This window comes from Giraffa tippelskirchi, chromosome 11 (genome assembly GCF_054371585.1).
Source record: "Giraffa tippelskirchi isolate mGirTip1 chromosome 11, T2T-mGirTip1v1.2.pri, whole genome shotgun sequence".
NCBI lineage: Eukaryota > Metazoa > Chordata > Mammalia > Artiodactyla > Giraffidae > Giraffa > Giraffa tippelskirchi.
The window spans coordinates 408,872-432,447 of record NC_137285.1 but is presented as its reverse complement, the minus strand read 5'-3'; the positions used below and the strand labels follow the sequence as shown (position 1 = coordinate 432,447).

General features: G+C 62.4%; 2 protein-coding genes across 4 annotated transcripts in view; both read right to left on the bottom strand.

The window, feature by feature from the left end:
• The window catches only part of GNB1L (G protein subunit beta 1 like), a 30,821-nt gene extending 10,503 nt beyond the window's left edge, over positions 1-20,318 (bottom strand). For 2 of the 3 annotated variants that reach the window (XM_081541913.1, XM_081541915.1), the window contains exons 1-3: positions 19,475-19,679; positions 3,685-3,811; positions 2,907-3,032 (exon numbers count right to left, since the gene is read on the bottom strand). In XM_081541913.1, coding sequence (XP_081398039.1) covers positions 2,907-3,032; positions 3,685-3,803 — 245 coding nt within the window. In that variant the 5' untranslated portion in view covers positions 3,804-3,811; positions 19,475-19,679. Of the gene's footprint in view, positions 1-2,906; positions 3,033-3,684; positions 3,812-19,474; positions 19,680-19,851 lie in introns of those variants that run through there. The other variant, XM_081541914.1, reaches the window with a different exon arrangement.
• LOC145526654 (uncharacterized) lies at positions 17,456-22,111 on the bottom strand. The gene is made up of 5 exons (XM_081542853.1): positions 21,984-22,111; positions 21,577-21,766; positions 19,979-20,170; positions 19,053-19,847; positions 17,456-18,088 (listed from the first exon to the last, which is right to left on the bottom strand). Exons 1-5 carry the CDS (start codon positions 22,109-22,111, stop codon positions 17,621-17,623), a joined length of 1,773 nt encoding a protein of 590 aa, XP_081398979.1. The 3' UTR covers positions 17,456-17,620.
• Between the last annotated feature and the right edge of the window lie 1,465 nt (positions 22,112-23,576).

Below are 23,576 nucleotides of genomic sequence, written 5' to 3'. Positions count from 1 at the left end.
TGCACGCCAGCACCCCCCACAATCCCCGCACGCATCCGCAGGCCGTCATGCACGCACGCCAGCACCCCCCACGATCGCCCGCACGCATCCACAGGCCGTCACGCACGCACGCCAGCGCCCCCCACAATCCCCGCATGCATCCGCAGGCCGACTGTCACGCATGCACGCCAGCGCCCCCCACGATCGCCCGCATGCATCCACAGGCCATCATGCACGCACGCCAGCGCCCCCCACGACTGCCCGCACGCATCCACAGGCCGTCACGCACGCACGCCAGCGCCCCCCACGACTGCCCGCATGCATCCACAGGCCGTCATGCACGCATGCCAGCGCCCCCCACGACTGCCCGCACGCATCCACAGGCCAGCCGTCACGCACGCACGCCAGCGCCCCCCACAATCCCCGCATGCATCCGCAGGCCGACTGTCACGCATGCACGCCAGCGCCCCCCACGATCGCCCGCATGCATCCACAGGCCATCATGCATGCACGCCAGCGCCCCCCACGACTGCCCGCACGCATCCACAGGCCAGCCGTCACGCACGCACGCCAGCACCCCCCACGATCGCCCGCATGCATCCACAGGCCGTCATGCACGCATGCCAGCGCCCCCCACGACTGCCCGCACGCATCCACAGGCCGTCACGCACGCACGCCAGCACCCCCCACGACTGCCCGCACGCATCCACAGGCCGTCATGCACGCACGCCAGCACCCCCCATGATCGTCCACACGCATCCACAGGCCGTCATGCACGCACGCCAGCGCCCACGACTGCCCGCACGCATCCACAGGCTGTCACGCACGCACGCCAGCACCCCCCACGACTGCCCGCACGCATCCACAGGCCGTCACGCACGCACGCCAGCGCCCCCCACGACTGCCCGCATGCATCCACAGGCCGTCATGCACGCACGCCAGCGCCCCCCACGACTGCCCGCACGCATCCACAGGCCGTCACGCACGCACGCCAGCGCCCCCCACGATCGCCCGCATGCATCCACAGGCCATCATGCACGCACGCCAGCGCCCCCCACGACTGCCCGCACGCATCCACAGGCCGTCACGCACGCACGCCAGCGCCCCCCACGACTGCCCGCATGCATCCACAGGCCGTCATGCACGCATGCCAGCGCCCCCCACGACTGCCCGCACGCATCCACAGGCCAGCCGTCACGCACGCACGCCAGCGCCCCCCACAATCCCCGCATGCATCCGCAGGCCGACTGTCACGCATGCACGCCAGCGCCCCCCACGATCGCCCGCATGCATCCACAGGCCATCATGCATGCACGCCAGCGCCCCCCACGACTGCCCGCACGCATCCACAGGCCAGCCGTCACGCACGCACGCCAGCACCCCCCACGATCGCCCGCATGCATCCACAGGCCGTCATGCACGCATGCCAGCGCCCCCCACGACTGCCCGCACGCATCCACAGGCCGTCACGCACGCACGCCAGCACCCCCCACGACTGCCCGCACGCATCCACAGGCCGTCATGCACGCACGCCAGCACCCCCCATGATCGTCCACACGCATCCACAGGCCGTCATGCACGCACGCCAGCGCCCACGACTGCCCGCACGCATCCACAGGCCGTCATGCACGCACGCCAGCACCCCCCACGATCCCCGCATGCATCTGCAGGCCGACTGTCACGCATGCACGCCAGCGACCCCCACGATCGCCCGCACGCATCCGCTAGCCGGCTCTCCAAGGGGCCCGCCTCCCGTGGGGGCTCCCCCAGGACAGCCCAGGGTGCTTGGGGGAGCAGGGAGCCCAGAAAGGCCTACACCTCCACTCAACACCCAGGAGGAAGGCTGGACGGCTCAGCGGGGTCCTTGGACATGGCCCCTACTCCAACCGTCATGGAGAGCACGAGGCCCACGTGCAAGGGGTGCATCTGGGCAGCTTGGGGGATGGGGTGAGGCCGAGAGGCTTGCGCCCAGCACAACAGTGCTTTGAGGCCCCCTGGGGCCTAGAGGCCTTGTTTCCTGGGGACCGGCCTCCATGGTGCCCAGGTGCCCAGGCTTCAAGTCCAGAGCTGCAGAGCCAACGTGTCCGGGAGTGCCAGGGCAGAGGGTGCCTAGGAAAGCCCTCTGACCTCTCAGCTATCTGGGGGGGCTTGACCCCTGAACATGGGCAGAGAGCCCCAGACAGCAGTCACTCTGGCGGTGGGGCCCCTGTCCTGGCCCTGCCCCACCTGGCCTGTGCCTCTCTCCAGGGGAAGGCAGACGTCCCCAGCATGCCCCACACCCCCCAGCGCCCTCCGGTCGCCTCCTGGCCGACTGCCCAGCTGGGGCACGTCCCATCACCTCCACAGGCCCCTGCCCTCCTGGGATGCACAGGCCAGGCCCACTGCGGCCTCCACACACATGCTCTCCTGCCAGGAGGCCATACCCCTCGCTCTGCCGTCTCCCACCCCCAGCACCTTCAGGACCTTCTGGCAACCCCCAGCAGCCACACTGAGGGCAGGGTGGGGGCAGGGTGGGGGCAGGGCCCGGCCCAACAGCCTGCTGAGCTTCAGCGTAGGCTCTGAGCCGCCCGGGGACCAGCCGCCCCCTTGCAGGAAGGCAGCTGTAGAGTGGGCATCCTGACACCACGGCCCGGCCTGCAGGGGGTGGCGGACTAGGGTGGACCCCGCTCGGGTCAGGGCAGCGGGGCGTGGACTCGGCCGTCCCAGGCATGCGGCGGCTCTTCCTTTATCTTCAGTAATCGCTTCATTTGCTGGTGTGGCCGCGTCTGGTCTTCGCTGCAGCACGCGAGATCTTTCTTGGCCTCCCACGGGCTCCCTTCACGCGCCATCCTAGCACAGCCCCCCAGTGATGGGGCTGCCCTGGTGGCTGGGCCCCGGGGCGTCCACGGGAGACCTCCCACCCCCGGCTCCCCACCACCACGACCCACCTGAGCAGCTGGGGCCCCCGGGGCAGCGTGTGCAGCCAGGTCACACACTGGCCACCGTGGCCGTCCAGGGTGGCAAGCGGCCTCCACGTCTGCAGGCTCCAGATGTGCACCAGCCCACACAGCGACCTGTTCAGACGAGCGCAGTCAGGGCCGGGCTCGGGGGTGGGGGAGCAGGCTGCAGTCAGGCCCAGAGTCAGGGTGGGCCGGAGTCAGGCCTGGGAGGGTCGGGGTGGGCCGGAGTCAGGCCTGGGGGTGTCGGGGTGGGCCGGAGTCAGGCCTGGGGGGGTCGGGGTGGGCCGGAGTCAGGCCTGGGGGGGTCGGGGGTGGGCCGGAGTCAGGCCTGGGGGGGTCGGGGTGGGCCGGAGTCAGGCCTGGGGGGGTCGGGGGTGGGCCGGAGTCAGGCCTGGGGGGGTCGGGGTGGGCCGGAGTCAGGCCGGGGGGGGGGTCGGGGTGGGCCGGAGTCAGGCCTAGGGGGGTCGGGGTGGGGTGGAGTCAGGCTTGGGGGGGTTGAGGGGGCTGGAGTCAGGCCTGGGTGTGGGGTGGGGGCCGGGGGGACAGCACTCGGCCAGTGAGCAGGCGCTCCAGCCAGCAACTCGCAGGGGAGGGCTGGCCACACAAGCCCTGGAGATGCGCTCCGCTTGCAGGGAGGGCAGGGGCCCGGGGCAGCTCTCCTCCGGGGAGCGGGTGCTGAGGGAGACGGTCCCTGCATGTTTGCCCGGGTGTCGGCAGCCTGGGCTCTCCCCCCACCTCCTCCTGGTCTCCCGGACAGGGCACTCACCCCGAGAGGAGCAGCGGGCGCCCCTCGGCTCCCTCGCAGAAGTGCAGTGCGTGCACGGCCGAGCGGGTGCCACGCAGGACAAACTGGGGGTCCGGCGGTGGGGGCGCGGGGGCTGCCATGCGCTCGCCTGCGGACAGAGGGGGGCGTGAACGACCGCGTGCTCCTCCGGGACGCTGCCCACCGGCACACCATCCTGATGGGTGCCCCCGGCCCCCCAGACGGCGGGCCCCCCTTGCCCGGAGCCCCCACCCTGCCCTCCATGTCTCCCGGGGGGCCCTTCCTGACCAGCCCTCCCCACGCAGTCGGAGGCGTGCGGGTCCAGTCCTCACGGGGCTGCAGGCTCAGCCTGCCCCGCTACCGCCCAAGCAACGGGCCGGCCAGCGGCCTCCTCCAGGCTGCGGACCCTGCACGCCACCACCCAAGGGCGGAGCAGCGGCCCCCACAGTGCACGGGCAGGATGCGGGCCTGGTATCCGCCACCTCCCGGGAGGGCCACTCTCACAGACACCGGAGCCGGCCTCAAACCCCCGGTCTCGCGCGTAAGGCCTGCGGGCCCCCCGAAGGAGGAGCTGCCAGGGCCCCTCCGGGCCCCCCGAAGGAGGAGCTGCCGGGGCCTCCTCCGGGCCCCCCGAAGGAGGAGCTGCCGGGGCCCCTCCGAGCCGCCCCGACCACCCTGTCCGTCTGCCCGCAGGTCCTGGGCCAGGTCGAGGGCACAGCCGGGAGCAGAGCCCAGGGCACCTGAGGGGCCATCCTGCTGGGCCCCGGGACAGTCGCCCCCGGTCTGCACGCAGCCAGGGGGCGCACAGCCATCAGAGTGCCATGTGCGGCAGGGGCCGAGGGGCTCCCACAGGGCAGGCCTCTGGGCACAGAGGCGGGCACGCACACGTTCACACGGCGGGCACGCACGTGCACGCATGCACGCACACAGCGCCAGCAGAGGCCCAGCCTGCACTTGCCATCCGCCCACGGCCTGACGGGAGTTTCCAGAACCTGCGTGGGGCTGGCTCCAGCGGATGAATCAGGCCCCCCACAGTTTCCCGACGGACGCGGACGCGGGGAACAAACCCATCACGTTGTTGTTGTTACAATAGCTGGGGCCAAGACGAAGCCTCAGCAATTAAGGGCTCCATCATTTCAGGCAATTAAAGTAAACGCTTTATTTGAAAACTAATTAATTCTAGCTACATATTTTTCCCATGACAATACCCCGTGATGACTTGATTTATGACGTCTAATTATTCTTTATTAATCTAATTGAGAATAATCACATTATCCCATCTCCTGGCAGCGGGCCGCCCCGAGTGGTGAGCGCCGAGCGCCCGGCGGCCTCGCCCCTGGCCTGTCACTCTCCCCGTCGGCGGGCAGAGGGGTCCGACACTTGATGCATAGAGCACAGCCCTGGGTCTGCGAGACACAGTCCTCCAAAAATTAAAAAGAGAAAGCCTGACAGTTCTTCCATCACCGCGACAAACACCCCTGGAGGCCCCCAGACAAGGAGGCCGCGGGGTGATGCTATGCGGGGTCCCGGCCTTCTGCAGGTCCCCTGCCCCGTGTGGGCGCAGTGTGGGGGCAGGAGCCTGCAGCTGACCCCTGGCCTGCAGGGGACAAGGCCCACAGCCCTCGGGGGCAGGTCATCTCACAGGAGCAACCCCCGCAGGCGAGACACTGCTCGCCGGCGCAAGCGTCAGGCTGAACTGGAGCTAGAGCTGCGCCCAGAGCTGCCCCAACATCACCCCCGCAGCTCTCACCCACCTTGGGGCCCAGAACTGCAGCCTGTGTGTACCTCTCGAGGACCCGAGACCAGGCCTCGGCGGTTCACATGGAGCACCCTGAGGGCCGGCCCCCGTCAACACCGTGAGCAGATGAGGAGGCCCAGCCCTGCGAGGGGGCCCTGCAGGGGCCGCAGGTGTGGACGCGACCCCCACAGAGCACGCAGGGCTGGGACGGACGACAACGCTGCATGGCTCTGAGGATGGAGAGACGGCCTGAGCTACAGCGAGCGCAGCCCCGCTCAGATCCAGAGAGACTTGGCTGTGGAGAGGCTGCTGGGGGGAGGGGGCACGCTGGGGGTGCAGAGGAGATGCTCCGTCACGGGGGACACGCGAGAACAGGCCGCCCCGTCCACCCAGGCCTGCAGGAACCTCCCGACACACCCACAGGGGCCCAGAGAGGACATTCGGCTCAGACTCAGGGCAAAGATCAAGGTCAAGAGAAACAGGAGGGCAGCTCTTCTGAATTCAGAGACTAAGGAGCACGCTGCTGACATGCCACGTGTGGACTTTGATGACGTCCTGGTTTACATCGAGAGCCCGAGATAAAAAATGATAAAACAGACTCAAACATTCAAAGAAAACTTCAGCACGGTAGCAGCAAAGAAAACCAGCAGAGAGAAGTCAACAGTCTCCATGTACAGAAACAGTAACCCATTAGAGAAAATTCCATTTACAGTCCCAACTAAGGAAATAAAAGACTTAACCCTGAACTGTTTACCTGTTGGACATCAAAAGAGCTAAAAACCCTAAGCATCTCTAAAACACATGGAAGTTTTCAAAATGAAGAAAGAGCTAAACGCCAAATAGAAAACTGGGCAAACGACACGAACAGACAATCCCCACATCGAGACAGGACAGCCCCTGAAGCAAAGGAGAGGCGTCCCTGCCCGGGACGGGTGCCGCCCCAGCGGCTCTGCTTCTGGCCCGGATGGAGCGGGCTCGATGCTGATTCTCGCCTCTCTCTCCGGCCAACTGCAGTGAAACCCTGCAGGCAAAACCTGAACAGCGATGACTTGAGGCTCTAAGAAGTGAACGGCCGCAGCCGGACTCTGGAGGCAGGCAGGGACTCGCAAGAGCCGGTCTGCGTGGGGACGAGCTCCCCGCTTCTGCGTCTGCGTCCTGGGGCACTGCCTTCAGGGGCGGCTTGGCTTGGAGAGGAACCAACTTCAGCGCAGGGGAAAGTCTGAGTCCTGGACTGAGTTAAAAACGTCACACACGGCGCAAGAGACAAACAGCCACCACGATCTTGGATTCTGAGGATCCTCGGCCTGCCTCCCGATGGTGTCTGGGATGGCGTCTGCTTCTCTCCTCTCTCAGCCCTATCCCGGGGGCTGGCCCTGGGCACAAAGCTGTGTGGAAGAAGTGGCTTTGAGGGCCACCCCGACTGTGTGGCCAGAGGGACCGCGCAGAAAGGGCCCCGCCGGATCCTGTGTGTGTGAGACAGGACAGCAGAGAGCAGAGACCTACAGAGAAAGACAGGCAGTCGTGGAATGAACCCCAGAAAGCCCGCGCTCACCTCTGAGCAGCGCAGGGTGGGACGGACCCAAAGCAGCACCAGCGTCAACACCTGAACTGGGACCACTGAACCCTGCCCAGGTCTCAGGCTGACCCCAGAGCGGCTGGTGAGCGGACCCAAAGCAGAGCACTGAAAGCTTTGGAAATGGATATGCAAGTAAAAAACTGTAGTCCGTGCAGGGGGAGAGGTCATCTGACTGGGGTGACGGCCTGCTGACACGGAACTCAACGTTCTCCAGGGGACCCAACATAATAGCCCATCCAAGGTACGTCCAGGGTACGGCATAAAGTTATTCTGCACACAGAACCAGGAAATGAGATCAATTCTCGGAGGAAACGACCACTTACAGATGCCAGCCTTGCCGGTTCTGACGCTGGGAGCATCAGATCAGGGTTTTACGCGGCTTTTATGATTGCACTCCAGGAGGCAAAGGTAAGCGCGCTTGAAACGAACGCAGGGAAGTTCCCAGCAGAGAGGCTCCTGGGGCTTCCCTGGTAGTCCTGTGGCTGAGACGTCAGAGTCCCAATGCAGGGGCCCAGGTCTGATCCCTGGTCAGGGAAGATCGCACGGCTGCAGCTAAGAGCTGGTGCAGCCAAACAAATCCAGATAAATACATATGTGTGTGTGTATCTTAAAAAAAGAAGATATGAAACGGCAAAGCAGGTCATGAGAACAGTCACCGGCCCTGTGCATCAGGGAAATCTAGTGACAGACGCGGCCACGTGCACTGCAGGCTCACGGGAGTGGCCACTGTTAAGATGGGCCACACCGCCGGCCGCTGGGACGCGTCTGAAGCGGGGGAATCCTCCTAGGAGTATACTGGTTCAGTCACTTTGGAATAGTTTGGCTGGGTCTCCAGAAAAAGGCTCCACACCAGGGGTGGTCCTAAGTCCCAGGGAGGCCGAACGCACGGTGCTGGACCCTGTGCCCCAGCAAAGCAGCGCTGGTCAGGCCTCCCCGAGAGTTAACCTCAAAATCGCTAAAAGCAGCCAGTGGGAGAGAGGAGATACCGTGATGCTATTTAGATAAAATTCTAGAAAGGGCAAGCCACCCAGCGGCCACAGGAAGCGACTGAGGGTACCTGGGGAGGGCGCTGCAGGGAGCGGGAGGCCCTGTGAGGTCGGAGGTGGGGAGGTGGCCCTCGGCACGCCCCCAGGACGACAGGGGCGCGTGTCTCAGGTGCGGCAAAGCTTAGACAGGTGCTGGAACTTATCCAGTTATCTACTTTAAACGTGTGCGCTTTGCTGTATGTCTTTAAAAACACTGAACAGCACCTAAAAAACGATGTGAGCAGACACTTCACCTGCAGGCGGCGAGCAGCCGGCTCAGCGCCCTTAGCCTCAGGGAAATGCAAACAAAACCGCCACAGCTCAGGTGAAGCCAGCAGACCCGCCGCGAGGATGCAAACCACACGTGAGCCCAAAGCCATCCGGGCAGGCCCTGGACCAGGGAGCAGCAGGGTCACGTCGCCAGCACTGCGACCGCTGGGCGTCTGCTCCAGAGAGACGAAGTCGTGCCTGCAAATGCCTGCACCTGACTGGTCTGTTCAGGATATCGCTCAAACGCAACACGACCAAATGACCACCCACCCTCAAGCAACAGTGCAGGACCCAAGAATTGAGGAACGCAGTGCCGTGGGCGCGTCCACGGAGAAAGGAGCAAGGACCAGCCCACACCGTGCACGGCCCGGTTCACCGGGCATTCTGGAAATGGCAGGTGCCAGGATCGGGGGTGCGCAGAGAGGAGGGGCCTCTGAAGGGGTTTCTACTTGTGCGTTGGAACTCTCCGAAAGCACGTGTGCTGAAGACCAGCCTGAGGCCACGGTGATGAAGGAAACAGCCGAAGGAATGGGCCAGCAGGCAGAGACCCGCCAGGAGGTGGGCCGAACCCCACCCTGGAGGCCGCCTTCCTCTGGGGAGACGGGGCTCGTGTGTACGACGCGAGCAATGGCCCTTTATCTGGGAGGTCCTGCTCCCTGAAACCCAAACCCCAGGCCTATCCTGAGGAACACAGGTGGCAAGTCCCGGCTGAGGGGACTCGCACAGAACTGTCTCGGGCGCCACAGCCCACGGGAGGCCCCATGGACGCGACGACCGAGGGCCACATCCCGGCTGGGGCCCTGGGGAAGGGCTGGAGGGAAAACGAAGGAAGCTGGAACAAGCCCGGGACTCGGGTGGACCCCAGTGCACGAGGCCACTCACTCTGCACGGGCCTCAGTGCCAACCAGGAGCGAGCGCCCTCCCGGCCAATCTGCAAATAACGTGCCACAGGCACTGTTTGGGGGCTGCTGCTTCTCAAGCTACGGCGAGCGGGTATTTGACTTACCACCAACATCTTATGAAAACTCTGCTTCCTACCTACGTTTTCTGGTTTTAGATCCAATTTCTCATTCCAGTTAAGGTGACTTTAAACAGATTCACTGCCAGTTTTTCAGTGCTTTTCCTATGTAAAGTGATTTCCCACCCACCCTATTTTTGCCCTAATAGACTGAGATCCTAAAATGGACTGGAATGGGTGAATTTAACTCAGATGACCATTATATCTACTACTGTGGGCAAGAATCCCTCAGAAGAAATGGAGTAGTCATCATAGTCAACAACAGTCTGAAATGCAGTTCTTGGATGCAATCTCAGAAACGACAGAATGATCCCTGTTCGTTTCCAAGGCAAACCATTCACTATCATGGTAATCCAAGTCTATGTCCCAACCAGTAATGCTGAAGAAGCTGAAGTTGAACAGTTCTATGATGACCTACAAGACCTTCTAGAATGAACACCCAAAAAAGATGTCCTTTTCATTACAGGAGACTGGCATGCAAAAGCAGGAAGTCAAGAAACACCTGGAGTAACAGGCAAACTTGGCCTTGGAGTACAGAATGAAGCAAGGCAAAGGCTAATAGAGTTCTGCCAAGAGAACGCACTGGTCATAGCAAACACCCTCTTCCAACAACACAAGAGAAGACTCTACACATGGACATCACCAGATGGCTAACACTGAAATCAGATTGATTATATTCTTTGCAGCCAAAGATGGAGAAGCTCTATACAGTCAGCAAAAACAAGACCAGGAGCAGACTGTGGCTCAGATCATGAACTGCTTATTGCCAAATTCAGACTTAAATTGAAGAATCTGGGGAAAATCACGAGACCATTCAGATATGACCTAAATCAAATCCCTTACGATTATACAGTGGAAGTGACAAATAGATTTAAAGGACTAGATCTGATAGACAGAATGCCTGATGAACTATGGACGGAGGTTCGTGACACTGTACATGAGACAGGGATCAAGACCTTCCCCAAGAAAAAGAAATGCAAAAAAGTAAAATGGCTGTCTGAGGAGGCCTTACAAATAGCCGTGAAAAGAAGAGAAATGAAAAGCAAAGGAGAAAAGGAAAGATATACCCATTTGAATGCAGAGTTCCAAAGAATAGCAAGGAGAGAAAAGAAAGCCTTCCTCAGCGATCAGTGCAAAGAAATAAAGGAAAACAACAGAATGGGAAAGACTAGAGATCTCTTCAGGAAGATCAGAGATACCAAGTGAATATTTCATGCAAAGATGGGCTCAGTCAAGGACAGCAATGGTTGGGCCTAACAGAAGCAGAAGATATTAAGAAGAGGTGGCAAGAATACACAGAAGAACTGTACAAAAAAGATCTTCATGACCCAGATAATCACAACGGTGTGATCACTCACCTAGAGCCAGACATCCTGGAATGTGAAGTCAAGTGGGTCTTAGGAAGCATCATTACGAACAAAGCTAGTGGAGGTGATGGAATTCCAGTTGTGCTATTTCAAATCCTAAAAGACGATGCTGTGAAAGTGCTGCACTCAATATGCCAGCAAAGTTGGAAAACTCAGCAGTGGCCACAGGACTGGAAAAGGTCAGTTTTCATTCCAATCCCAAAGAAAGGCAATGCCAAAGAATGCTCAAACTACCGCACAATTGCACTCATCTCACATGCTAGTAAAGTAATGCTCAAAATTCTCCAAGCCAGGCTTCAGCAATAGGTGAACCATGAAGTTCCAGATGTTCAAGCTGGATTTAGGAAAGGCAGAGGAACCAGAGATCAAATTGCCAACATCGCTGGATCATCAGAAAAGCAATCGAGTTCCAGAAAAACATCTATTTCTGCTTTATTGATTATGCCAAAGCCTTTGTGTGGATCACAATAAAGTGTGGAAAATTCTGAAAGAGATGGGAATCCCAGACCACCTGACCTGCCTCTTGAGAAATCTGCATGCAGGTCAGGAAGCAACAGTTAGAACTGGACATGGAACAAAGACTGGTTCCAAATAGGAAAAGGAGTACGTCAAGGCTGTATATTGTCACCCTGCTTATTTAACTTATATGCAGAGTACATCATGAGGAACGCTGGGCTGGAGGAAGCACAAACTGGAATCAAGATTGCCGGGAGAAATACCAATAACCTCAGATATGCAGATGACACCACCCTTATGGCAGAAAGTGAAGAAGAACTAAAGAGCCTCTTGATGAAAGTGAAAGCAGAGAGTGAAAAAGTTGGCTTAAAGCTCAACATTCAGAAAACTAAGATCATGGCATCCGGTCCCATCACTTCATGGCAAATAGATGGGGAAACAGTGGAAACAATGGCTGACTTTATTTTTGGGGGACTCCAATATCACTGCAGATGGTGACTGCAGCCATGAAATTAAAAGACGCTTACTCCTTGGAAAGAAAGTTATGACCAACCTAGACAGCATATTGAAAAGCAGAGACATTACTTTGCCAACAAAGGTCCGTCTCATCAAGGCTATGGGTTTTCCAGTGGTCATGTATGGATGTGAGAGTTGGGACGGTGAAGAAAGCTGAGCGCCGAAGAATTGATGCTTTTGAACTGTGGTGTTGGAGAAGACTCTCGAGAGTCTCTTGGACTGAAAGGAGATCCAACCATTCCATCCTAAAGGAGGTCAGTCCTGGGTGTTCATTGGAAGGCCTGATGTTGAAGCTGAAACTCCAGTACTTTGGCCACCTCATGCGAATAGCTGACTTATTTGAAAAGACCCTGATGCTGGGAAAGATTGAAGGTGGGAGGCGAAGGGGACGACAGAGGATGAGATGGTTGGATGGCATCAGCGACTCAATGGACATGAGTTTGAGCAAGCTCCAGGAGTTAGTGATGGACCGGGAGGTCTGGCATGCTGCGGTCCATAGGGTCACAAAGAGTCGGACATGACTGAGCGAGTGAACTGAACTGAGACTTAGATCCATCAGTAGCGGCCCCCACACAAGGTAGTGTGCACTCAGCTATGCAGCTGCCTGGGAACCTTCGTCAGCACGCTCGTGGCTCCTCCCGGAGCAGAGGGGAATCAGGAAGCAAAAGGCCTCCCTCACGTGGCACGGCCCCACTAGAGGGAAGGCCGTGAGCAGACCAGTCCTCCAGGCGGGAGGAACCAAGACCCATTCGTCCAGGCCTCCCGGGTTGCAGCTGGACAGGCCGTCATCCTCCACCATCCTGATCAGCCCTGACTATGGCGAGGCCCGAATCCAGAACCGGCTCCCAGAAGTCATGGCACACTCGCGGAGGCCTGGGCGGTCACTGGACAGCCTCCTGGCTAGATGGGGGGTCTGCCCACCACCCCGCGGCTCTGAGCCGCGGGGAGGTCTGGGGCAGCCCGCGACATGGCACGGCCCTCCTGTCGCCGAGGCCCGTGGGTGAGCGTCTTGTTCATGGCGCTGGCTCACTGGGGTAGGCGGCCCAGCCCTGCGACACCAGGGAGGCCGGGCCTGCCTACGACACCATGGGGAAGCCTCGGTCCAGGGCAGAGCCCGCCCTGGTCCCTGTAGCTCGCTCCCTGGGCCCAGGAAATGCGCCAACCTCTCTGCCCACCCAGGAGGCCCTCGGTGGCCCACCATGCCCATGGAGCCCTGGCCCGGGCCGGTGCAATGGTGGGTGTGCCCGGGACCCCGACTGCACAAAGAAGTGTCTCTGGGATGGGCGGCTGGCCGTGGAGTCAAAGGCGTGCATCACAGCCCTCCCCGCGGGGCCCCTTCCCCTTTGAAGCCTCGGTGAGTGATTGAAGCGTCTCCTTTCTGAGGGCAGATAGCACCGCGTAACCTGACTCTAAGCCCTGGGATAAAGGTAGTTTGTTCCCTCTCAGCCAGTCTGTCAACACCTCCTCAGTAATTAGCCCTAATTATTACCGAGGGCCGGCCCCCATTTGGTTATTAAATCAGAAATAGTATCGTGGCCGGCTGTCTGTCAACGCCCGCTGGGCGACCTTGGATTCACTGGATTCTCTGTCAGTATCCATGGCTTCAAAGATGCAGGCCCGGGAGGGGCTCGGGCAGGCTGCTCGGGGCCGTGAGGGGGTGGGGGCCAGGCCGGTGCCCCAGGCGGCTTCGGGGCCCGGAGAGCAGGAACCAGGCACCCAAGGGCCCCAACCTGCACCCCGTCCCTGACCCGGCCACGCCCGCCTTCGGGCCTGGTGTGGGCGTGCGTGGGGAGGGCAGTCAGGAGCAGCCTGGCGGCCCTGCCTCAGCACAGCCCCCTCCCTGAGTGCCTCCGTGGCCTGGCCTCACCTACACGAGCCGCAAGGCCGTCCTGCAGCCGTGGGCGCGCAGCTGCCCATCAGACACCTCGGGACGACGGGACAGGCCAGGAGAAAATGCCAGGGTGAGGGGCCGCTGGCCCAGGAGTCGGATGCGGCAGGAAGGCAGGCGACGCGGGTGTGCTTAGCCGGCTGCCGGCACTTACGGGCAGGGTGGGACCCCAGTCAGCCGCAGGCCGCTGGCCTGTGTCCCGGGTGTGAGTAGGAAAAGCCCCCCATTGCACAGGACGTGGGCCCATTCCCGGGCGCAGGCCTCTGGGCCCCACTCCAGCCAGGAGGTCTGCTCCCCAGGGCCTGGCAGCCCAGGGCTGACCACGGTGTCCGATGGCGCTCCGCAGGGCCTGGGATGCGGCTGACGTCCGTGGGCTGGCACCAGGAATCTCCGGGGAACTCGGAAGGGCCCACGCCCGCGGGGGTAAAGGGCGCGCCCATTTGGGGCCCCTTGGCGGCCAGAGCAGGCTGCTCCCGCATAGGCAGGTGCGAGGGCACGGGCTCACCCCCGCCCCTGGCCGGGCCGGCGCTGCTCAGACGTGCAGGTGGACAGGGAGGGGCGGCCCCGTGACGTGGAGACAGAACCGGGAGGGCAGGAACGGGCTGCTGAGGCCACCTTGCAGGCCAGGCGACCTGAGTCACGTGAAGGAAGAGCGTTCAAACTAGGGGTACAGGGTGGCATCCTCACAGCTGCTGCCTGAGGCTGAGCAGCTCGGCACGCGGGGCGATGTCGGAGGGATGCTCACGCCAGCACCCTGAGACTGCCAGGATGGGAGACCAAGCAATCCACGTCCGGCGTCGGCAGGTCAGCCGTGTCCCCCAAGCCCACGCGTCAAAGCTCCGTCCCAGCCCCTCAGACGAGACTGCGTGCGAGGCTTCGGCTTCACAGAGGTGACCAGGGGTTGGGGGGGTCACAGGCTGGGTCCGGATCCAACAGGACCGGGGCCCTCGGCCTCCCCCACCCCACGAGGACCAGCGAGTGCCTCGGCTCGGGGCTCAGCTGCGGCTGTGGGGGTCAGCGCCGGGGGCCTCGCGGTGCCCAGCAGAAAGTCTGCCTGGACCCCCGTGCTGCCCTCGCGACCTTTTCCTGTGAAGTCTGTCGCCCACCTGGAGCACAGCTGGCAGGGAGCGGGAGGCCCCGGTTTCACGGGTCTCCAGGTGACTGACCAGGGTTCCGAGTCCCCTCACTGAGGGACCATTCTTACCCCTGAGAACCGGGTACACCCCCGCGGCGTGAACCGGAGCCCTGCCTTTACTGCCCAGTTCTCTGCTTGTCCATCCACACTGACTCCCTCTGCAGTGTCTGTGTCCTCAGCGCTGCCAGGGTTAGCTGTCCCCTGGACGCAGGCGCCAGACAAACCCTCCACAGTGTACACCTGTCTGAGCTCCGGGAAACGGGGCCTCGGGATCTTCCAAGGGCAGCGGGTCTCAGACATGATGCCTGGAAGGCGGGCCCTGCCAGACCGCCCCGCCCCGCACACCCCAAGCCCCCTCCTTCAGGAGGGCCGCCTGCATGCACAGAGCCCGGAGTGGGCACAGACCAAGGGCCTTCTCCCCCGGGGCCCGCTGGGCCATCATACTCGCCCAGAGGCAGGCTAGCTGCCGCCTAAAGGCAGGCGGGCACTCCAGCAGCGCAGGCACTGCCTATTGGAAAGGCCAGGTCAGCGCCCTCCCAACCCACAGCAGGGCAGGCCATGGCTGACCGGGCTGGACGGACGCAGTCCCACCGGGGCCCGCAAGAGGAGGGCCGGGGGGCCGCAGCGCCAGCAGGAGGAGCGGGAACATCCAGATTCCTCCGTCGGATCAGAGACGAGACGGCACTCGCTTCCCGTCCGCTCTGCTGTGGGGCTGTCAGCCCCCTCCCGCCAGGCGTCCCCGCTGGCTCAGTGCTCACAAGTCCGCCTGCAGCGCAGGGCGCGTGGGTCAACCCCCACGTCAGGAAGGTTCCCTGGAGCAGGAAATGGTGGCCGTGGCAACCTGCTCCAGTACTGCTGCCTGGGAAATCCACGGACAGAGGGGCCTGGGGGGGCACAGTCCAGGGGGTCACAAGAGTCGGACACGACTGCAGGGCTGAACAGCAGCCTCCCCCTGCCTGTAGACTCAAAGCCGTTTTACTCACAAGCTGTCTGTGCCATGAAATAATGCACGTGGACCCAGAGGCTTTTCCAGCACGGTACAAAGTGAAATCATCCCAACGTCCATTTTACTTACAATGTTTTACCAGCTGGTTATCAGTTTTTCCTAGAATGACCTTTCAGCTGCACTTAGGTTTCGACTTATTCTTTCATCTTCTCCAGAACTCTAAGACCCACGGGGCCCTAAAGCGCCAGCTGACCCGCCTGTCTGTGCTGACCGGGCTTGAGGCACCTCAGCGCACGTTACCAGGACCCCTCGCCCCAGCCCCGAGCAGAGCGGGCCTTGGTCACTGCGGCCCGGCCCCGCACCGCATAGCCCTGGTCTGCGGCCCACTCCCCCCCTTGCCGCCGGCCTGGAAGCTAGTCCTCGGGGCCACACTCCTCCTCCCGAACCCCCTTGTCCCCCGGTTCAGCCTCTGCGACACCCACGGCCCAGGCAGAAACCTCACCTGTGACGCTGGCCGGGTGCTGGCGGCTGGCCCGGTCCCCTCCCACCACGGACAAGAACCCACACTCGGCCATGGACCCAGCACACGTTTAACAGCCCTGCCCGTGTGCCGGGGACACGAGGCCGACTGCTGGAAGCCCCGCCGCGGGCTCTCGGTCTGCCGGGGACACGGCCGTCACAGCACCGGGCATTGCGGGCGGAGGCAGACGCACAGGAGTGGGCGGGGCGGCCAGGAGGGCAGCACCACCCAGAGACCTGGGAGGGAGCCCACCCGGCGGGCTGGCAGCTGCTGAGCCCCTGGGGGCACCCTTCTCCACCAAGGCCCTCCGGCTCCTACCCAAGACTGAAAACAGCCACTTCCTCCAGGCAGCTTTCTTAATTTCCTGCCCCGAGGACAGAGCACAGGGGCAAAGCCTGGGGCAGCGGTCAAAGCAGATGCCACGCAGGAGTCAAATGGGCAGGCACGCAGGCCCAGGCATCCCGACAATGAAGGGCTGGGGACCAGGACGCAAGGATATCCGACAGGGATGACCCAGGGACCTCGGTCCACCCGCAGGCAGTGCCCCTCGCCAGGTGCGGGGACCCCCGGGGGCTCTGAGGATGAGGGGCACAGGGCAGAGACCACCACGCCGCTGCAGCTCACCCTGGGGCGGGTGCGGGGCTCGTGGGGTGCTGTCTGTGCCCAGACACGCCGAACACACGCACCTTCTGCCCAGCGGTGGGGCCGGGGCCCAGGCACCACCTGGAGCCTCACCCAGTCGCCCTGCAGGGCCACCCTGCCGTGACGGGGGCACACAGGCTGCTTCACCGGGGTCGCCGCCACACCCAAACGACCCGTGCTCAGACAGGGCTGCAGATGGGGCAGGGACGGAACGGCGGCTCTCCTGCAGTCTCGGTGGTGTCCACCGCCCCCCAGGGGAACCTAGGGTGACTCTTGGACACCCTGGGTGAGAGGGACCTGTTCTCTGCGCAGAGGCTCGGCCGATCCTGCACGTGTAGGGGCAGCTTTGGGGGCGGCTGGCCCCATAGGACCAGGACTGTGTGCAGAGTTGGACGAGAGTGGGCCTGGGCTGCCCTCTGTGGCCAGTGTCTGCTCAGAGCGAGCGTTTCTGGATGTGGAGTTGAACTAGGAACAGCAGGGGGCCCAGAGCAGTGGGGCCAGGCCTCGGGGGAGCGCCCGTGTTGCAAGCCGGGCCTCTGAGAACCTAGGTGAGCACTCTCACCACGGGCAGGCGTGGGGCCACTGGTGGCTGGCTCAAGGCTGGAGGCAGAGCCCACGGCACTGCAGCGTGGCACTCGGCAGGGCTGTCTGGTGCTTGATCAACCTCCTCAGGATCCTGGGGGTAAAGCCCATGGTTGTCTCCGGTCCCCGTTGAGGCAGAGGGCTGCCCGTGCTGGGGCTTGGCCCGTCAGGCACCTGAGGTTGTCCCATGGTGCTCAAAGCGGGAGGACGGGTAACTGTCCAGCTGCGCCAGGAATCGGTCCAGCAGCCAAGGCGCGCCGTCAAAGGCGCCCGGGGCCAAGCCAGGCACGCAGGGGCGGCCCTGTCTGCGACACAGCACCGAGCTCACTAGGCTTGTCTGCTCCACAATCGTGTACACGCAGGGTCCCCACACTGGACTGCTCAATCCAGGGATCCGCTGGGGGGGGGCGTCCACAACCCTGGGAGAGGCCCCGTCCATCCGCAGCCAGAGGTGTGCGTGGCGCAGCTGGCCGCCACCCGGACAGCACAGCGAGGGCCCTGCCACCGGCGACGAGGCCTGCTGGGAGTGGACGGGAGCTGCCGTGCCAACCAGAGAGGATGCGAGGAGAGGGGCCCAGAAGGCAGGCAGAAACACCAGACACACGGGCAGAGGCGGCTGTAGAGGGGAGCTGCAGGCAAGTGTTGAGCGGGTAGCTGACCGCGGCCGCCTCAGGAGAGCCCAGGAGAGCCGATGGGACCGTTAGCCGCAGGCCACCATCCGAGGCGATCTGTCCAAAAACAAGGCGGGAGAAGTGGGAAGAAGGCCCCACCATCGCACTGGGCGGCCGACCCCGGGCCCCACTGGGCCTCTCCGTGCGAGGAGCCTGGAGGCCCACCGGGGAGGCCAAGACGGCAGGCAAACACCGCCTGGCCCCTTTAAGAGCAGGGTGTGAGGGCGGCCATGTCCACCCAGGAGAAGGAGGGCCCAAGTCAGGTCCCCCTGGGCTTCCTCGGACAGCCTGGATGGCTGTCAGGGGATTTCAGGAGGGGGGTGACAACAGCAACCGTCACGGGAGGCTCTATTCACGGCGAACACTGACCCGGCCGAGGCCAGACCTCTCGCCGTGCCTGAGGTGCGGCGGTGAGTGAAGGCACTCGTCTGCGGCCACATGCTAACCACTAGGTGAAGATGCAGCTGACCCTGGCCTGCTTCAGCACACATCACCCCCAGCCACCCACGACGCGTCCCGGCCCCGCGGACCGCTGCTCGCCACCCCCGCCCTGCACGGTCACCTGCAGTGTCATGAGACCCCAAGAGCGTTGCAGCTGTTACCCGCGTGCCCTCCAGTGCAGACCCCTGTCCCTACTCACAGGGCAGCCACCGCGACCCCAAAAGCCTTCTGCCTGCATGCCCTTCCCGTCAACAGCCAGGCATCCAGCCCCTCCCTGCCGGCAGCTTTCATTCCACTTGCTGTGTCTACTCTCACCACCCCAAGGTCACCACGCAAAAGGCCAGCTGCTGGAGCGGGCCAGAGACACAGAGCCGAGAAGAAGGGGCGGTTCCCATCAGATGCACGGAGCCTGCCTGAGGGCCACCCGCTCCCCAGTCTCCTTGCAACAGTACGTCCACTGGTGGTCGGCACAGCGCGCGCCCCCTTCACCCTTCCGGGGGCAGTTTCCTCAACAAGGCTCCACACCCGCCCCCTCCACCGCCCCTCCACCTGTCGCCCGCGGACGCCGGCCTGCACTCACCTTCGGGGCAGCTCCCCGCGAGTCCACCTGCCCCCCGTCTGCTGGAGCTCCTCCAGGGAGCACGGTCTGTCGGTCCATCCGCCCCGCACCCCCGGGTGGCCCCCGGTACCTCCCTCCGCACCCAGTCCTGTGCGAGTGCGTGTCGGGCGGGGGTCTTGCACCCGAAAGCCCGTCCCATCCTGACCCTAACACGCTGGGGTGGCAGGTGAACGCCGTGCTCGGCCCTGCCCAACAGCCCAGAGTCCCACCGGTCGCTGACAACGCGCTGCCCACGGAGCACTCCGGCCCCGGCCCCGCGAGGGGAGGGGAGGCGGCGGCCGCGCCCTGGGCCGCTCCGCCCGCCCGCGCTACCTGAGGGAGCCGGGTGCCCAGACGCCCGGGGCAGCGCCCGGATCGCGCGCCACCACACCAAGCCCACCTACCTGCGGCCGCGCGGCGCCACGACGGTGCCGCTCCCTCGACGGCACGCACGGAGCAGGCGAGACCGGCCACGCGAGGCCAGGCCCGCAGCGGCGCGGGCCGGGGTCGGGAGAGAAGGAAGGACACGGACTGGACGGCCGACCCTCTGAGGACCGGAGACCCGCGCACCCCGGCTGCCGGCCCCGCCGCGACGTGGGCCACGCCCCCTGCGTGCGCGCGGCCGCCCCTTACGACCCCGCGCAGGACGTGGCCACGCCCCACGCCGGCCTCCCGGCAGCGCCCGCGTCTGCGCCCTGCGCCCTGGGGCCGCGAACGCGCAGGCGCTTCCGGCCCCGCCCCTGGGCGGTGCGGCGCGGGGGTTGATGGGAGCGCGCCCTACCGTGGGCCCGGTGGAGCGCCGCGCTTTAGGGCCGCGTCCGGCGGCGGACGAGGCGCCGGGCTGAGGGCCGGCACGCTGCTGAGGGGCCGCGCCCCCCCCAGGCGCGGCCCCTGTTCTCAGTTCTTGCCGAGCGCCAGGAGGGCTGCGTCTCCCGCTGCCGGACGGCGTGTCCGCAGAGTGCCCGTCGTAGAGGCCCGGCCAGGGCCGAGCGCGGACCTGCGCCCCGGAGCGACGGGGCGCGGCTGTCCAAGGGCCGTTCGCTGTGGGCCGTCCGCCGTGGGCGAGCCGGGGGGAGCCGGCGCGGACCCCGGGAGCGCAGCTGCGGGGGCCGCCGGCGCTCTCCGAGCGGACTCCCCGGGGCCGCCGCCCCGTGCGGGCGGGTTACCAGGGCCGAGGTCACCGGGAATGGTGTCACACGAGCCCCCTCTCTGCCCTGGTCTAGCGACTCCTTTCATGAGACCGTCCCTGAAATGTTATCTGCGTTTGCACCCAAGCTCACTTGCTTTGATCCTTGAAACGGAATCAAAGGTTACATTGTACCTTCTCAGGGTCTGTGGGCCTTTCAACAACCTCGCCAAAAATAATAGAGGTGGCACCCAGCCAGGAAACGCCTCCTGGAAGTGTGAATGAAACTTGTATTTTTCGGTTGTGTCTTTCCTAATTGACCTGATAATTTAAACTTCCTGCTTCAGAGGAGGGGGGGGTTCCCGACGGTTTGGCAGCTCAGGGAGGTCGGTGGAGAGAGTGGGCTGCTGGCTTTGTGCAAGGCACTCATCCAGCTGGGCCATGCCGACAGAAAACACATTTTTAGGTCCAAAACGCTTTTTTTTTGTTGTTGTTCAGGTCATCTATGTATATATATTTTTAATTGTGGTAAAATGTAATAATGTAAAATTTATCATAACTATTTCTGAGTATACACTCAGTAGCATTAAGTACATTCATATTGTTAGGCAAACTTCACCACCATCATCTCCAGGACTTTTTCATCACCCCAAACAGGCACTCTTCCCCATTAAACACTCCCCCCCACCCCTTTCCCAAGCCCTTGGGAACCTCAACTCTACTTTGCGTTAGTTTGCCTGTTCGGGGTAACTCGTGTAAGTGGTGTCACATATCTGCCACGTCACTTAGAAGAATGTTTTAAAGGTTCATCCATGGTGTGGCACCTATGAATTTTTGTTCCTTTGTGGGGCCGGATAGTATTCCTTTGTACGTATATACAACATTCATCTGTTGGTACACTCGTGTTCCTCCCGTCCTTTGGCTGTTATGACTGATGCTGTTGTGAATGTGGGTATACAAATATATGTTTGAGTCCATGTTCTCAGTTCTTTTGGGTGTATGCCAAGGAGTGGCATTGCTGGGTCACATGGTAATACTATGTCTAACTTTTTGAGGAACTGCTAAACTTTGCTACAGTGGTTGCATGATTTTTCATTCCCAACAGTGCATAAGGGTTCCAATTTCTCTGCATCTTCACCAACAGATGTTCTTACCTATTTTTTTTTTTTTTTTAATAATAGCTGTCCTAATGGGACTTTGTGGTTTTGATTTGCATTTCCTTGGTGACTAGTGATGTTGAGCATCTCTTCATGTGCTCATTGGAGCTGGGTGTGTGTTTCGACTGGGAGGCCCAGAGGCAGTGGTCAGCCCCAAGTGTTCAGTTGGTGTCAGGTCTGTGGCTCCCCAGAGTCAGGGCAGCCGGGAAGCAGGGACACACACAGCGAGGCAGAGGCTCCAGGCCCCGGTGTGGGCCTCTCCCTGGCAGGACCCGTACTTGCGGCCCTGGAGGGTGGGTGGGAAGGCCTCCTGGTGCAGCTCCTCCCCTGGCAGGCCCAGCCCCAGACGCTGGTGGGCACACGCCTCTGGGAGGAGGCAGGCGCCGGGCGGGCCTCCGACCTGCAGAGAGCGGCTGATGGGAACAACACTGCACTTGTATGACGTCTCCCCTTTGAAAACCAGATACTCCCTGAGCTATGGAAACCCAACCGCTGGCTGAGTGTCGGGACATTATTATTACAGTCACCCGGCCCGATTCCAGCCACTGGGGCAGGACAATGCGCCTTTGAGGCTGTGCGGAGGATTCACCTCTTGTCCACCCTCTCCCACAGGCAGGGGCCTGGCTGTACCTATGCGCCCCACAGGGCTCCTGCCCAACGGAGATCTGCTCATTGGTCTGTCTCGTCAGGTGGAGCCCGAAGGAAATGCGTCCAGGTGTTGCTTGACTGCCTCCTATCCTGTCCCATGTCTCCACCATGCCGGGACCTCAGGAGCAACTTAGGTCTGCTTGGGGGAAACTTTCGGGTGTGGAAAAGTCTTCAAAGACACGAAGACCACCAGGGCCTCTTAGCCATTTTCACCATTATGGGCTTCGTGCCTCGCTAACATCACTATGAAAAGGGGCCCATGGGGGGCATTCCTCGCTGGGTCAGTGACTGGCAGCTGGGGCAGAGAGTGGGGCCTGCGGGCTCCTGACCCCCAGCTGCTACGTAGCGAAGCCACAGAGCCTCTTGTTCTTGGTCCCACTTTATTCTCAAGCTTTTGGTGTTACTTGATCATCAGTTTTAGGTCATAAAGATCCTGATTTTATTAGGAAAAAAAAAAAACCAACAAACATAATCTTGTGGAATTGCAAGGCGGGATCACCTTCCCATGAAACCCTAGAGCCAGAGCCTCGAGGCTTGAGACAGGCCTGTGGATTGTCAGTCGTGACTCTGCGACCCCAGGGACTGTAGCCCACCAGGCCCCTCTGTCCATGGGATTCTCCAGGCAAGAATACTGGAGGGGGTTGTCGTTCCCTCCTCCAGGGGATCTTCCCGACCTGGGGCCTAAACCCGCGCCTCCTCAGTCTCCTGCACTGGCAGGAAAGTTCTTTACCACCGTGCCACCTGGGAAGCTTGAAACAGGCCTCCCTCTCCTGTTTGCTTCTGCTGTCACCGCCGCTGGGCACCCTGGGGAGTGGGTGGGGCAGAATGTGCAAGGCAGCGAGGGCTCCACAGTTTGAGAGTTCATCTGGGTTCGTCAGGGTTGGGTCTTCACCCTGCAGGTGCCCTGATTCCACCGGGGGTCGGCTCCAGACAATAGGCACGTGGAGGGAGGTGGGGGTCCTCCTGCTGCTGGTTCGACGGTGCTGGGGCCCCAGCTTGGTCTTTGGGATCAGGGACACCTGAGCACCATAAGGGATTAGGCAGGCTCAGCTCTAAGAGGCTCTGCTGGCCCCAGGGAGGCACAGGTGCTTGGCTGGGGCCCAGGGCATGCAGAGCTCCCAGAGCTCTTGGGGCAGGCCGGGAAACCCGAGAGCCCTCCAGGAGCTGGCGATGGAGGAGTGGGCCTGGGGAGAGGAGACGAGGTCTGCAGGGGGCGGACCCGCTGCACTCCCTGAGAGACGTCAGACCCAGGTCTGAAGGCTGTGGCCCGCCTGTCCTGAGGCTGAGCATCTCGTGGTCTCCTCCCTCCCAGGGTTGCCCCAGAGACCTGATGGGTCAGCAGGAGCAGGACCCTGGCCCCTTGGAGGCAGGCTGCACACTGCTGTCCTCTCGGTCCCCAGGCACTGCAGGAGGTCTGAGGTCCAAGGGGTGCGGTCCGTGGCCGTGGGGATAGGGCGTTGGTTCCAGCAGAGACACCTCTCGACGGGGCCAGGCCAGTGGCATGGCGTGGCGTGGGACCTTGGCGCTACAGCGGGGACAGGACAGGGACACTCATGGGGCTGTCTGGGCTCGTTC